Source organism: Oryctolagus cuniculus, chromosome X (genome assembly GCF_964237555.1).
Source record: "Oryctolagus cuniculus chromosome X, mOryCun1.1, whole genome shotgun sequence".
Taxonomy (NCBI): Eukaryota; Metazoa; Chordata; class Mammalia; order Lagomorpha; family Leporidae; genus Oryctolagus; species Oryctolagus cuniculus.
In genome coordinates this window covers 19,445,310-19,461,904 of record NC_091453.1, presented here as the reverse complement: position 1 = coordinate 19,461,904, position 16,595 = coordinate 19,445,310, and the positions used below count along the sequence as shown (strand labels likewise).

The following is a 16,595-nucleotide window of genomic DNA, read 5'->3' as shown; positions in this document are numbered from 1 at the left end:
ATGGCCCAAGTCCTTGGACCCCTGCAGGTGTGTGAGAGACCCAGAAGACACTCCTGTCTCCGGACTGGCCCACCTCTGGCCATTGTGGCCATTTGGGAAGTGAACCAGTGGATGGAAGACCTCTCTCTCTCTCTACCTCTGCCCCTCTCTAACTCTGCCTTTCAAATAACAATAAATAAATCTCTTCAAAATTTGCTTATATAGGAGTAGAAGGAAAACTGTCTGTAAACCAACATGTTGAATTATACTATTTACTTTTTTATATAAATTTTTAATAAGGCACATGTTTGTTTTAAAATTAGCAGAAACTATATCTAAGACCAAGAAAATTAATGTTTTCTACTGTAATTTAATTTCAGTTTTCTTTAAATCTGCATTTCAGATATTGTAGTGTAGGTTCAATGACACATTTTTAACATGTGTATATCCAGTAATATTTAAACTTAAGAGTCAAAGAGGTAGCCATTCAGCCTGAAGACTGATTGCCAACCTTTCAAAAAGTTGATGACAGCTTGATAGTTTCCTTTTTTCAACCTGAAAATTATTGTATTTAAAACCAAGGTAACTTCAGCTTCCCTTTTGCTCTGTAATATTTTAGGAAGTTGCTGTTTTCTTGAAATAAAATAATTTTGCACAGAAATTTTTATCATTAGCAAATGTTTGGTGTTGAGACAAATTATTAAATTAGTAACCATTTATAGGTAAGTCATATAATAATAGAGAACTTCTAGTAAAAATTTCTATTCAAATAGTTATGAAAGTCATTTTTCCTATTTTTTGAAATGATAGGTGCCAATTAAGATTTTCTAATTAATTTAAAAGAACAATTTGAAGATTTTATCTTGGGCTTTGTAAGGAAAAATTGTCAAACCCAACCACTTCCCTTTGGCATAACTCAGCCAGAAATGCTGGAAACATTAACTGAAGGTGACAGTTTTAGTTCACAGGGAAATCTTTTGATTCACTATTTTTGCTTTGGAATTGTCTGAATAATAAACTATTGAAAGAATGAAGAAAATAATAAAAACATGAATTTTTATCTAAATTGACAAGTGAGAAAAAACAGTCCACCAGTTATTTTTTAACTTCTTTCAGTGACGTTTACACGAACACAGTACACAATAAATATCATCTCTGTTGTATTTACAATATGTAGCCACAAAAGTGGTAGAAAACCACACTTACTAAAAGTAATGCAGCTTTAGAGAGCTTTTAAGTTTGGCTCTATTGTATTTCTTTATTTTTCCATAAAGCTGAGAATTTAAAATACTAGGGTGTTTTTGATTATTTCTTTTTTGTGAGATGGAATTGGAGGAGCTGTGTAGATTATATTGACTGTGCTTTTTCTCTGAAGCACATTTGGAGTCAGATCTTTAGAGATTGTGACATTTTGCCAATCCTCAATATCAAAGGTAAAATAATGTTTTTCTAGCTTAAAATGCATTTTTAACAAAACTTTAAAAGGCTCTCTCTCTCTCTTTTTATTTGACAGGCAGAGTTAGACAGAGAGAGAGAGAGAGACCGAGAGAAAGTCTTCCTTCCACTGGTTCACCCCCCAAATGGCTGCTATGGCAGGCACACTGTGCTGATCCGAAGCCAGGAGCCATGTGCTTCCTCCTGGTATCCCATGCAGGTGCAGGGCCCAATCACTTGGGCCATCCTCCACTGCCCTCCCGGGCCACAGCAGAGAGCTGGCCTGGAAGAGGGGCAACCGGGAAAGAATCTGGCACCCCAAATGGGACTAGAACCCGGGGTACTGGTGCTGCAGGTGGATGATTAGCCTAGTGAGTTGCGGCGCCAGCCAAAGTCTCTCTTAAAATGATATGTCATAAATACTATCTCCATCTTTATAACAGTTTAATTTTTCAGACCTCTTTTAGCTGTTTAGAAACAAACAGGTTTGTTTTGTGGGCATCTATCAGATAGCTATTGGTGTATAACAAGTTACCTTAAAACTCATTAGGTTAAATCAACCCCCATATTATATGAGGCAGTGCTTTTGCATATCTCTGCTGGGATTAATCATGTGTCTTTAGTTTGTGGTTGGACTAGGCAGCATTGTTATTTTGTTTAAAGCAAAATTATTTGTTTATTTTTATTTAGATGGAAAAAGAGTTACAGAGAAATCTGCCATCCTTGTGTCTGTCTCCAAATGTCTGCCTGCAACAGCTGGTGCTGGGTCAGGCTGAATCCGAGAACCTAGAATTCAATCTGGGTCTCCCGCACGGATGGCAGTGACCCAAGTATTTTAGCCATCACTTGTTGTCTCCCAGAGTGTGCACTAGCAGGAAGCTGGATTTAGAAGTAGAGCTGGGACTAAAATCCTGACACTCTGATATAGCCTGAGGCCATCCCAAGCTGTGATTTCACATTCTTTAGCATTTTAACCACACTTAATTTCACATGGAAGACTTTCAAGTAAGAGTCATGACTGCTTGGATCTCTCAAGCAATGGCAGTGTTCAGTTCAAAAGAGTGAAACTTGCTCTGCTTACCAGTGGCCCATTTAATTTCATCTATTTTTTTTTTTGTGGATGGAGATGTTTTTGTAATTTATTTTATTAACGTAAAAGGCATTTTTCATATAAGTTATAATGATTTCTACATTTCAGCATTGTGGGGTAGTGAGCTCTAAGGCAGTATTTACTTTTTTATTGAGTAAGTCAGGCATGTTGGAGTCCTAAGGATTTAATGGAGCCCCCAGAGTTGAGTGATAATAACAACAGTAATTTAGGACCTGGGAGAATTGTCCTAATATATAAATATAGAATTGTCACTGTGTTATTTTCTTTCCATTACCAACTTAAGCTACAGTTAAGAGCAATTTTATTTGTAGGGTGTACTATTTAATGTTCAGAAACTGCAGGGAAAAGACAAAGTTAAAATTAGCTAAATTATTCCTACTTTATTGGAAAACATTATAAAGGCACACAAGTAAAAATTTATTTACCTCTAACCCTGAATAGTATTACTGTCAAAGAAGCCCAGGTTTAATAGAAGTTACAAAGTAAAGAATGGTTAAGCCATCTGGAAATAGATTGTTCAAGTTTGGATTTGTCTGTAGCACTTATTCCCTACATTTTATTCAGGTTGTTTGCAGTCTGTGTGTCTCAGGTTTGCCATCTGTAAATTGGGAATGATTTTAACTGATTGTTTTTGGAAAGTGATTGAAATAACCCATGTGAAATACATAAAATAGTGGCTGACAAATGCTCAGTGTTTATCACTTATGTCTTTCTGAAGTGTATAAGATTGATTCATATGAAATTGCCAGTATTCAGCCAACCATATTTGACTACAAAAATGAAAATTTTCTATGATTTTCCTGGTTAAATAGAAATAGAGGTATAGAAAGAACAGATCTTGTTCTTTAAATTCCATTGGATTTTTATCCTTTCTGTGGATTTCCTGTTTGTTTGATTTCACTTCATATAGATTCTCATTACAGTCATAGAAGAGGAGTGTATGAATAGACTAAGGCTGATTTTCTAATGGGTAGGGAGTGGAGTGTTTATGGAGATGCTGTGTGTTGTAACATATTGACCAATACACAATGGCATTGCAGTGCAATTTAAAATTATCAAAATGCTAACTTCAAAATAAATTTTATATTTAGCAATTAAAGCATTTATGCATATCCTTGAGCCATATAATATATCCTTCTACTGAGGCTGAACATGCCTATCATTCTCCCCGCCCCAGTATGTTATCTGAGACTCAGAGCTAGCATTTCGCGTTTCTCTAGTGACTCTTTCCACTATGTCACTATATCTTTTCCTTTTTGAAGAATCAATGTGTGATTTACATGCTTCAAAACAAAGGACTTCATCTTGCCAATCATATACCATGCTGTTCCATCACAAAAGCACCCAATGGGGTAGCTTATAGTTAACTTCCGTTTCCAACACTGGCTATCTCAAATGTAGAACATGTACCTACATGATTCAATCAAAAATTTAACTTTCAGAATTCTCAACTTATGGGGCATACTTAAAGCTATATGAAATAATTAGCTATAATCAGAGATCATAAGCCTTCCATAAGGTTTTTTTTTAAGATTTATTTATTTGAAAAGCAGTGCAACAGAGAGAGAGAGAGAGAGAGGGAGAAAGAGAGAGAAAGAGGAAGATCTTCCATTCACTGGTTCATTCCCCAAATGGATGCAAGAACCACAACTGAAGCCAGGAACTAGGAACTCTACTGGGTATCCCACATGGATGGCAGGGGCCTAAGCATTTGGACCATCCTCCACTGCCTTCCCAGGTGCATTAGCAGGAAGCTGGATTAGAAGAAGAGCAGGCTGAACTCATCCAGCATTCCTATATAGGATCTTCGTGTTCTAAAGTGCAGCTTAACCCTCTGCACCACAACACTGTTCCCCTTCCATGCATTTTAGAATAAGTAGTTGTCAATTATTTTAAGCTTATAAAATTATTCTGCATAATTTTCCTAAGCTTTTGTTTCAAAATACCTGGTAAAATGAATTAATGCCTTTTTTTTTAGATAAAAAATACTCAGGTCTAGGTTAAGAGTTCAGTTTTATTACAAAGCATGTTAAAGATAGACATAGTAAGACAACAAGCCATGTTGACTTTCCATTAAGCATACTTTACTTCTGGGTTTATAATAGAGCACTTACAGATAATGACTTGATTTCCATTAACCATCATGTGGTGCCTGTTCAAAGTTCTAAATTTGCTATCTGGTTGAATCTTTTCTCATGTGCTTAATAGTATAACATACACATTGGGTCCTAGTGATTGTATATTATAAAGAGTTACTGTCAAATAACATTTTATATCCACAGAGATTGCAAAACTACTGTATTATCTAACTTAAAGCTATTGAGCAATTCTTAGCTCCAAGGAATAACTTGGGTTTTGCTTGATTATCTTTGTAACCAGATTTTAGTATTTTTCCTGGTATACAGAAGTCTCTAAAAGTCTTTAATGCTAAGAGATAATGAATAAATACAGGCTAAATTTCAGCTATTAAAGCCCACAGAACAGTTCAGTACTATGATGTCCCCATTAAAGAAGATATGTCCCGGTGATACCGTTGGCTTGTTGTGGTGATTTTACCATAGACAGAAACAATATAGGCAGCGCTAGGAGGAATACTAGGGCCTTCATTTATTTCATGACATGAACAACCCGGACATTGATCTTTTAGTTTAAAGGGAATTTGGTCTCATGTCTGGGGTGTTGAGTATCTTTGGTTTATCCCTTTAGACCAGATCTTTGTCTTTCTCTTTCCTGGGAGGCTAATCTCTGTGGACTGTATGAGAAGACTCACTTGCCCTCTGGCTTACAGTTGAATTTGGTCAATGGGAGCCTTAAGAGGACATCAGAGGGAGGGGGGTTGGGAGGAAACAGAGATTAGGGTACTTACTCACTGCAGGCTAATTGTGTTTGTCATTCAATATCAAAGCTCCTGATAGGTGGCCCTCTTGATTCTCTTTATCCAGGAACTGGTATTCCTGGTCTCTTCACTCTTAGGAATCTAGGAGTGATAGTATCTCTTCTCGATTACTGTTCCAGTGGTTTCATTACACCCTGCCCTCAACTTTGTAAACACTACCTAATTAAACTCTCCACAAGTTGCCCAGTCTTACTAGGACCTTGGGACCCTTAAATTACATTCACACTCTCCACCTCAAGGTGATGACATTTAAAAGGAAGAAGGACAAATAGGATAAAATTCGGATTCACTGAGCATTTTTCCTTTTTTTTTTTTTTTTTTTTTGACAGGCAGAGTGGACAGTGAGAGAGAGACAGAGAGAAAGGTCTTCCTTTGCCGTTGGTTCACCCTCCAATGGCCGCCGTGGCTGGTGCACTGTGGCTGGTGCACTGCGGCCGGCGCACTGTGCTGATCCGAAGGCAGAAGCCAGGTGCTTATCCTGGTCTTCCCATGGGGTGCAGGGCCCAAGCACTTGGGCCATCCTCCACTGCACTCCCAGGCCACAGCAGAGAGCTGGCCTGGAAGAGGGGCAACTGGGACAGAATCCGGCGCCCCGACCGGGACTAGAACCCGGGGTGCCAGCGCCGCAAGGCGGAGGATTAGCCTAGTGAGCCACGGCGCCGGCGGTTTGAGCATTTTTCCAACCACTATGTTGGGACACCTAGTATCTATTATCACATTTAATCATTACACTAATGCTTTGAAGTTGGCCTCTTTTGTTAACTTTGAGGCCAAAATTACAAGGAGAATTGTGGAAAATATGGATTATTCATTTTACAAAATTCATAAAAGGTGCATACTAACTAACACTTTTACAAGGATTCTTCAGAAAAAATCATGGAAAATATGCCTTATAAATTTCTTTTTTTTGGTTTTAGCAATATATTTGATCTTTATTAAGTGAATACAATATTTTCAAGAGCTTCACAGTCATACACCCTCTAATTTAATAACTGTTCAGTATACAAAAAAATCTTTGTGCCAAAATAAACATATCTTTTAATTCTGTTTTCTATGGACTTTTAAAAGTACCTTTTATGACGTATCTTACAAATAAAGCATTCTTCGGAATTCATTTAAAGCTTTACAATGTCACAATGATGATGAAAATGGCAAGGCATAGAGAGATTAAATTACTTGGCCAACATCACACAGCTAGAAAATGGCAGAGTGGGAAATGAACCGAGGAATTCTGGGTACAAAGCAAACTTTGATCCCACAGCATTATATCACTTCCCTGTGCTTTTTAAAGCACTTGTGTTTCTCCTCAATGCGACTTTTTTCCTTTCTAAATTTTCTCTGAGTAAACCTTATCAATCAATAGCATAATAAAACGCTAATGCAGTATTTTTTTCTGTTTTGAAGATTCCTTTCATGAAAAACAAATGCATGACAGTAAGTATCATTGCAGTGGTCATTCCTTGGGACATTTTAGGTAGAAGAGAGTGTGAGGAAGCTCCTAGGGTACTATTTATATTCTACTTCTCCATCTGGGTGCTGGTTCTCTGAATAAGTTTAGTTTGTGAAGATTCATTAGCCCATAAACTTAAGACATTTGTATTTTCCTATGCATATATTATAGTAAATAAAACAATTTTTCTTATACATAAAATAATTTTACCCATACCTAAGTAAATGGTAATCTAGGAAAGCTGCTTATTTATCCTACAATGGGTTGCATTAATTTTCTGGGAGCTGGTTAGCAACATTCCCCTATAAGTTTTGAATCTGTGGTTATACCTTCCTTCTTTTGTGTCTTCAGTACTTCGGGAGTTTGTGGTATATAGATATTTGTAATCACAGAGAAATCTCTTGACTTTTGCAGCAGTAGATATGTTCATGGCTTGACCTTTCTGTAATAAGAAGGTCATGCTAAATTATCCCTATGCTATCTATGTCCTACTGGAACATTGTATTGATCTCTGTGTTTTCTAGTTAAAACACCAGTACAAGCCTGAAGATTCGGAATCCATTTAAACATTTTTTGCAAATGCATTTTTTGTCCCTTTCTCAATTGTTTTCCCATTTTGTTTAAGCTTCTTACCAAACTGAGTTTTACTTTGAACATTGCACATGCTTCCAGGTTCCCTTATTTCTTTTTTTTTTTTTTTAAGATTCGTTTATTGAAAGAGTAACAGAGAGAGAAGGGAGAGACAGAGAAAGACAGAGATCATCCGTCCATTGGTTCACTCCACAGATGACCACAATGGCCAGAGCTGGGGCATGCTGAAACCAGGAGCCAGGAACGTCTTCCACTTCTCCCACATGGGAGGCAGCAGTCCAATCACTTGGAATATCTTCACTGCTTTTCCCAGGCCGTTAGTAGGGAGCTAGATGAGAAGTGGAACAGCTGGGACATGAACTGGCGCCCATATGGGATGCAGCTATTGCAGGCAGGGACCTTACCTGCTATACCACAATTCCAGTCCCTTCCTTATTTCATACTGACAATGATACAGAAATATTATTTCAATTTATGCTTCTTTTATCTTGTTATTTGGGTCATCAAGGAGGCAGACAATATACATGAATGTGTAGAACTGCTGAGTAATATCTAACATTTACTAAGTTTACTTGAAAAGGAAAATATTAGTCATGAAAGGATTTGAAGATAGGGAGCCACAAGGCCACATAGCTCACAGAGGATTAATGTTTTACATGTATTACAAAGTAATTTACATGCATTTGAAAAGAAAGTCATTGAAGATGGAACTTTAAGGAAATATTACTGTTTTAATGACATAAAGTGTCACCTGCAACAAAAAAGACTTGGTAGATATGGAAGATGAAAGGGGAGGAAAACAAAAGAACATTTAATTAAAAATATCCAAGAGAAGATAAAAAGAAGTTGAAACCTCTAAGTGCTTCCCCTGCACCATGCACATTTACCAGTCTTTGTAATTGCTTGTGGGATGACGTGTTGTCTGCTTGACTTCCATCTTAGAGGAGCGTCAAACTAAGACACAATAGAGGGCCTTTTAGGTGAACACTCAACTTTCCAATAGATTCAGCAACATGCTATAATTTCACCTATACTTAGAATTTGACCATCGAATGGTATGAAGAGAAGACATAATATAAACCTAAAACATAAAAGAAATTATCTTGTATTCATTGAGTGCAGGCTATTTGCCAAGTCTGTATAACACAGTTACATTGTTTAATTTAAACCTCTGAGGAGTGCTCTGAAGTGATCTCATTCCAATCCTCATTTTACTCACTCGTCAATAAGTCATGCCTTAGAAAGGTTCGGTCACTTGCCCAAGGTGCACAGCTAGTGGATAGGTGTCTTTAGTTAATTAGCAATGTCTGACTCTAAAACATATGCTACCTTTGATGTATCATATCTATAACCATAGAATGAGTAGTTGAAACCAGGAAAGAAAGAAAAACCAACCAGGATAAACGAGATGTTTTGCTCTCTATAGTGTATTTATACTACAGGGAGAATATGACCAAACACAGAAATTATAGGCTAAATATTGAAAATTCCATTGAGTCACAGGAGACTAAAATTTACTCTAAAGCATTTGGAATTATTTTTATACCAAAAGAAAAACACATTAAGATATTAAGGCAAAATCTCTGTGAATTCTTAGCATAAAATATATGCTTTCATAGAAGCCTGCAGTCCCTGTATAATTTATACTGCCAGAGTCCAGGATATATTCATTCAATCTCATTAGCTTCAAGAATGTTCTGTTGGAACCTTCTGAAAAGCACTATGTTGGAGAATATGGTGGACATAATGAGTTGGAGTTGTATTTTAGTCATGAGAATTTACTACATCATTGATTATATGAATTTTTAAAATTATGTGTAATACAAAGAACTGTATTTTTCTCTGCCACCTCATTGTTGCCTCCTTTTAAGTGGCCCAACTAGGTGTACCTACAGGTCTCTGATTGCCCTTCAATCCTTCAATTGCTCCCTATTTTGGATGACTCCAGTTTTAAAAGGAGAATTAGAGAAGACACTGGGTCTGTGTGCGTGAGTTTGGACCAAAAGAAGATCCTCTCTGCTTTGTAAACTTGTCTAGACTCCTTGTCTCAAATGTAAACACAATTCTGTCTTAGGTGCTGTATGATCCCTATGTCTTTGGAGTTCATGCTTTATTTTATAGCTAGAGACTTACCATACCTTTCTCAGCCTCTTTTAGAGTAAACATTCTTCTACCCACACTCTTCCATTTTTGACATTATCTACCAATATATATGTATATATTTGTGAGAGCAAGTATGTCTGCCAGCTAACTATTTTATTTTCTTCAAAAATTATCACATTTCAGGCCGGCGCTGCGGCTCACTAGGCTAATCCTCCGCCTTGCGGCGCCGGCACACCGGGTTCTAGTCCCGGTCGGGGAGCTGGATTCTGTCCCGGTGGCCCCTCTTCCAGGCCAGCTCTCTGCTGTGGCCAGGGAGTGCAGTGGAGGATGGCCCAAGTCCTTGGGCCCTGCACCCCATGGGAGACCAGGAGAAGCACCTGGCTCCTGCCATCGGATCAGCGCGGTGCACTGGCCACAGTGCGCCGGCCGTGGCGGCCATTGGAGGGTGAACCAATGGCAAAGGAAGACCTTTCTCTCTGTCTCTCTCTCTCACTGTCCACTCTCCCTGTCAAAAAAAAAAAAAAAAAAATTATCACATTTCAGTGTACAAGTTTCTTTTTTATAAGTTTAGACACCATACTTTTCTCAAATTATTTGTAAAATTTTACTCCTGTAAAGAAAGTACATATCCAAAGCACTGTATACCTCCAGTCAATTTGAAAATAAAACCTTACTATTACCATCAAAATTTCATGCTATTTGAGATTAGGCATGAGGTTCTTGACAAAATTCCCAGAAAGTATGCATTCATTTTCTTTGCTTTTACTAGAAAGCTTTCCATAAAGTTTCATGAAAATGGCACTATTGCTTTAAATATGACTTGTATGTAAATCATATATGTGTAAAACTTCTTAAAATTTCCAGTGTATTATAGTTTATGTTGTTTTCTTTTTTATCTGGAATTTTAGAACAAAACCATTTTGGTAGAATTTCCAAAGCATAACTTGTATTGAACTTGGCTGAAGAGTGCATCTGGCTGTAGGGAGTGTCAGAACACTGTGTCTTCAATCTTGGGTTTTAGGATTATCTTTTGTCTGGAAATCAAGTGTTTTTTTCCCATTGTGAGATTCAAAGTTTGTGTGTAAGCCAACAGTTTCATCATGCAAAGACTACTGATAGACCCATCATCTGACATTTTGGGGAAACTATTTTCTGATCCTCAGACTATGGGAGTTCCCAAAGTAATGTGCTGCTTACTGTTTTACTACTTCTATGTGGGAACACCTTTCATAAATATTTGTTTCCCTCTTGGACTCTTTAAGTTCCACCAGGGCTATGTCTCTATGATTTACTCAGGTAAATTCAGTACCTAACTCAACTCTGTTGGTGCTCAATATACATCTGTGACTGATGAATTGGGGCTTTCTAGATAACTTGGTTGATGGAAGAGCTGGGAATGATCTCATATGAAGTGATTGTAGGCTTTTAACCAAAGAAAGGTGCTATCTGTGAGCACATGACAGAAGAAATGAAATATTTGAAAGATAATCAAGCAGAAGGATAAAAAGGCCCAGGAAGCAACATGATCACATAGAAATAAAAAAGGCACCAGGTGTTCAACAGAGGCAAAATCTTGGCTTTAACCCTTCTAGTTTAGTGACAAAATACCTCATATATCCAACTTCTCTATTTCTCACCTGCAGGGTGAATATATTAATGCTACAAAGGTGGTGAAACCTATTCATTTAGAGGAGTTTCTCTCATAAGTACTTATTCCAAAAACTATAGATATTTTGAGTGACTTATTTTCCATAGCATAATTCCTAAGCGAAGAACTGAGAAAATAGATAAAATGTATTCACCTGCTTATTTCAGCTCTATTTAAATTAGATCCTCCTAAAATTCAAGTTATCCAATATAAGAATGGGTCATTCTGAAGCAGTATGTGCAGTGTGTCTGTAAAGAAAATGTGTTTCGTGCAATGAGGTTGTTGAACACTATGAGTGTATATTATACTTCCAAATATACTTGACAGTTAAATTTTATTTATCCACCAGAGCAAATTATATGTGGTCTTTGTTTCTTTGTATGTTTACTTCTCTCTTACCCAAACTGCCCCATGATTTAAATGTTTTTTTTTCTCTCCTTCATAGAAATAGTATTGACTAAGTTGGATTAAGTAGATCACTTAGCTATACATCTCCAGTTCTTGTTACTTAAAAACAATTCAGATAGATTGGCCTAATGATGATATGTTTTATTTTGTTTAACTAGAACTTTGTTTTGTCACCCATCATCCTTGACATATAATAATTAGAAACATTAAATATTCTTAAAAGTAGCTTTAAATTTCAAAAGGCAATACCATGAAATTGAAGTGTTGGACATCTGCTTCATTTAACTGACTGTATTTTGTATTTCAGTTTGGGAAGCAGCATATAGAGAACCTCTTCAGTGACCTGCAGGATGGGAGACGCCTCCTAGACCTCCTCGAAGGCCTGACAGGGCAACAACTGGTGCGTAATTTTAAGATAAATTTAACCTTAGCAAAATTACAGATCAGAAACAAACAGCAAAAATTTATGCGATCTAGTAAAATTCAGTAATTTATTAAGTACTTATTTAACAGTACAAGACATATTCCCAACTAAAAATATCTTATGTTATTACTTTTATTTTGGGATAGCCTGTCATATGCAGAGCAACAGCTAAAATTTTCAGTGATATAATTTATGTTAATTAATTCATATTACTTATTTTTACAGTTAGGTATCTCACTGAATATCTTTAGAAGGGAATCTATACATAATGACATTCACAATTATCTTTGTTCTTTTGTTTATTTTTAACTATTTTATAGTAGAACATTATTACTTTATAAATAAACAATTAATGTGGGGCAGCATGATAAAGTGAAACATTTTAGTCCAATACACAACAGCATGTGTGATAAGAATGTAACTTCTCTTCCAGAATCATTATCTTGCCTAACTTCTCTTTTGCCACTCACGATAATTCCCCAACACACACACACACACACAAACACACACAACAATTTTGTAGCTACTATACAATCTTTGGCTGTCATTCAAAGTCAAAGTTATCAAAGGTCCTATCTCCACAACTTGACTCCTACAACTCTCGTATACCAACCAAGTTGGTCTCTGTTCTGTGATATATGCCTGGGGTTTGGCATCTACTGTTTCAATTGCTTGTACTGGTATCTGTACTTTTTCTCATGGTAATGGTCATCCAAAAATCTTCGTTTCTCCTTAGTCAAGTATTTCCAATTTATTTTGCTATTTCTTCTGCTTCTTAAATTCTATTTTTATTTATTTTTTCATTGTGTTTCCTGTTTGTATGAATAACTGTGACATCCCTCCATAATTAAATGCTGAAATCCTACAGAAAAAGGATATAGCTTATGGTTTCATATTTTAATTTTCTTTAGCTGCCATATGGGATTAAAATATTATTGTTTTAGACTACAACTTACACATTTTCAAGAAGCTTGGATGTGTATTATATAAGGACAACTTGATGACTTACTTGAATAATCATTTTAGTTAAGAAAATACTAATTCAAATTTTTTTTTACAATTGAACACATGCTTTTAATAAATCTGAGGGCGTTGTGCATATTTAGTCTTAATTTCATTGATTAGAGGTCCTACTATATGTGTGTATGGCTATAGATACACAAATTGGTATGTGTCTATGTGTCCCTAATTTCTCCTTTATTCTGTGCCAGTCTTGCTTTCATTTAACAAATATGAATGCCCCAATGTTTTCCAAGTGTTTATGACAATTCTTTCAGAGATAATATGTTCCACAGCCTATCCTGGAACAATACACAAATGTTTAGTCTGCCTCTGCATACCTCATAAACCACTTCTGTGGTGCAGCTACTCTCTGGCCATTTCATGGACTGAGGCAGTACTTCCATCACTCAAAGAAATTTTATCAGCCCTACCAAATTTCAAGTAGTCACAATGTTTAAAATGATAAGCCTAGGCAATTGAAATAATTATAAAGGACTTTAGATATTCATTGGTATAAGCAGATATATGCATGCAGGCATACAGTTGCACAGATACAATGAACAGGCATGGGAAAAAATAGCATACAAAGTATCCATGGGAGTGGCCATTATAAAGTGGTTGGGGGGGAATTACCAAGCTTTCATATAAACCAATAAAAGCTATGTAATTTCAGATATTACTGCTAACAGAATCTGTGATCCATTCTTCATTCCAGTCACAGATCTGTTGGCCCTGGTCTGGAGACTTCACCTTTCCCACAGAGTAAAATCACCTGTTTCATGAATTCTCCCAATTTCACAACTCCAACTCCCTGTACCTGGTATTGAATCCTAATAGTTTGTGCAGAGCTATGTCCTCTACCCCTAATGGGAGTTGTATATAGTGTTCAACAGCAATCTTAGTATCCTACTTGGGAACATCTGCATTAGGATTATTGGCTCACGGCATCCTCAGGGCTACAAGGGAGATATTTGCCTTACAACTATAAAATTAAAATTACTCCCCAATGAGAATCTAGTGGGGCAGACTTCAGTTTCCACTTTAAGATCAGAAACTGCAATCTTTTATGACAGTAGAATTTCTATGGTCTTGTTAAATATGTATGTGTAGATATGTACACTTACATGATTAAAAAAGAAAAGACAAATGTTACAACAACTTGTCACATAAATTTTCTACCTCTGGCTAAAAGGTAGTATGTGACTTTTGTTTTTTCCAAATATTAGGCAGGTGATTCATTTTAATAATTATTTTTCAATATTTAAAATTACAAAATTGCCATCAGATTTAAATGCTGTGAGTCTATATATTCACAATATCACTTTGATCTTGTTACTCTTCTTTTAATCTATACTCTTGTCTTTTTTTACTCACTTTTTTCTTTGTTTTTTTTTTTTACATTTTTATTAACATAAAGGGAACAGATTTCATGTGTTTCATAGATATAACTCTAAGAAGAATAACACTTCCTCCTTCTCTCCCTCCCTCAATCCCCCTCTTTTCTTCCTTTCTCTCTTTTTTAAAAAAAAATTTGTAAATACATAATTTCAGTCCACACAGACTTAATGCATCACTAATCATAATACTCAGCTAGTAAAAAGTATAAAGAACAGAGTAAACACTTCTCTTTCTATGGCCTTATTTTCTTTCTCTTTGTGTTGGGAAGTGGGAAAAGTACCAAAATGTAAGTTTATGTTATTGTGATATTCTGGAATGAAAATTTTCAAAGTGGTAAAAATGAGATACTTATTCATAAAGTTATCCTTAATGTTGTGGAAAGTAAATGGAATAAGTTATCAAAACTGTTTGATAAAGAATATCAGGCAAGTCATTGTGGAGAATAGGATGCTTGAGCTTAATTTGGGAAGTTAAGCAGGTAGTACAAAGCATAAGGTGTTCCAGGGTGAGGAACTGCTTGGGAAAGAGAGAGGCAATACTGGAAAGTAGGGAGCAATACTCAACAAGTGAAGACAAAACAAAGTATTATTTCACCAGTGCACATACAAGGTAGTTTTAGGAAGGAGAAGGAAGCAAATTTGGAAAGACGTTGGCTGTACGGGTTCAAACTAAAGTTTGGATCTTCATCAGTTCTTATTTGTATAGCCCTATGTTAGCTATTAACCTCAGATAACATTATTTGTACAATGTGGATGAAGTTATTTGTCGTAGAATGGAGTTTAAAGGTAGTACACTTCAAGTACCTGGCAGATACTACAAGCTCAGTAACAATAATGGCAAAAATATAGATTATACCTATTATATGGCAAGTATCAACCTAAGTGCTTATATTTGTTAACACACTGCATAAGCCCAACAACTATAAGAAGCAGTAATTTTATTAAAACTATTTTGACATGTTAGAGGATCAGAGTACAGGGAGATTAAGAAATTTGGTGAATGAAAGGAGGAATAGTGAATGAGAAGAGAGGGACAGGCAAGAGCTAATGAAGGTTTGTATTTAAGGTAAAACAAATGAAAATAGGAGGGAGCAAATACTAATACAATCGGCATAGTAATGATACAATTTTTAAAAGTCCACAATTGAATATATGAGTTAAGTTGTCATTGTAATGAATTAGACAGATGTTAATTTAAAACTTACAGGATGAGATTAACTTTTGGGATTGAGAATGAGAGTCAAGGAAGCAAAGATGATTGGGGCTTTCAGCTTCAGTGACTAGGAAAATTATGGTAATATTCACGAAAAAAATTTCTTTTAAATCTATTTTGCATATATATCTTTGCTAGACTCTAAGCTCCTTTAAACTTTCCTAAAATTTGAGGGCATTAACTCAAATATCCATCTTGCTAGCAAAGTCCTTATGCTTATGTTTCCCTTGTTGGTGTTCATGAAGTAATCTCCACTGGGCTATGGAAGGAAGGCATATTTATTCCAAAAGTATCTTTGTAAAGAAAAAAAAAAGTACTGTCTTTCTTGGTGCATGCTTTGTTCATGCTAAAAATAAAAATAAAAAAAATAAAAACAAAAATCACACTTTTATGCCAAGGATAATTAACCCAAAGCCCTCAGATTCATTAAATCAATGCCTCACAACCTGTGCTCATTTAAAATAGTTAAACTTAAAAGCGATATTTATAAATGGTTTTCTTTCTAGTAGATTGTTGGTCTCTCTACTGGGCAGTGAACACTATTTCATTTTGTTTTCAGCCAAAAGAAAAAGGATCCACAAGAGTTCATGCCCTGAACAATGTCAACAAGGCACTGCGGGTCTTGCAGAAAAATAATGTAAGTGGTGACCTTGACAGGGTCTGGATGCCGTGTGACACTATGCTTAATGTTTGAGTGAGGGCCTTGGCCCCAAATGCAGAGGAAGCTTCTCAAGTTCTGTTGTCAGTCAAATCAGTTCTTACTTAGAGCATGTGTTCTAGTTCTTGTGTGTTTACCTATGGTTATTGTGATTCTGAAAGCAAATTCTTGCAGCTGCAGAGGGCAAGGAAAGGTGTGGCCCAGACCTGATAGGCTAACTCCATCTTTTCAGATTTGACATGATACTGATATATTTGGTGAGCAAACTGAGTCCTACAATG

At 36.1% G+C, this 16,595-nt stretch overlaps 1 protein-coding gene and 1 pseudogene across 15 annotated transcripts in view; one reads left to right on the top strand and one right to left on the bottom strand.

Moving 5' to 3' along the window:
• Positions 1–11,625, bottom strand: part of LOC103351783 (ubiquitin-conjugating enzyme E2 variant 2 pseudogene) — a 116,607-nt pseudogene extending 104,982 nt beyond the window's left edge.
• The window catches only part of DMD (dystrophin), a 2,248,405-nt gene that overhangs the window by 481,649 nt on the left and 1,750,161 nt on the right, over positions 1–16,595 (top strand). For all 15 annotated transcript variants that reach the window (XM_070067426.1, XM_051827673.2, XM_051827679.2 and 12 more), the window contains 2 exons: positions 11,928–12,020; positions 16,216–16,293. In XM_070067426.1, the coding sequence (XP_069923527.1) occupies positions 11,928–12,020; positions 16,216–16,293 (171 nt within the window). The remainder of the gene's footprint in view (positions 1–11,927; positions 12,021–16,215; positions 16,294–16,595) is intronic.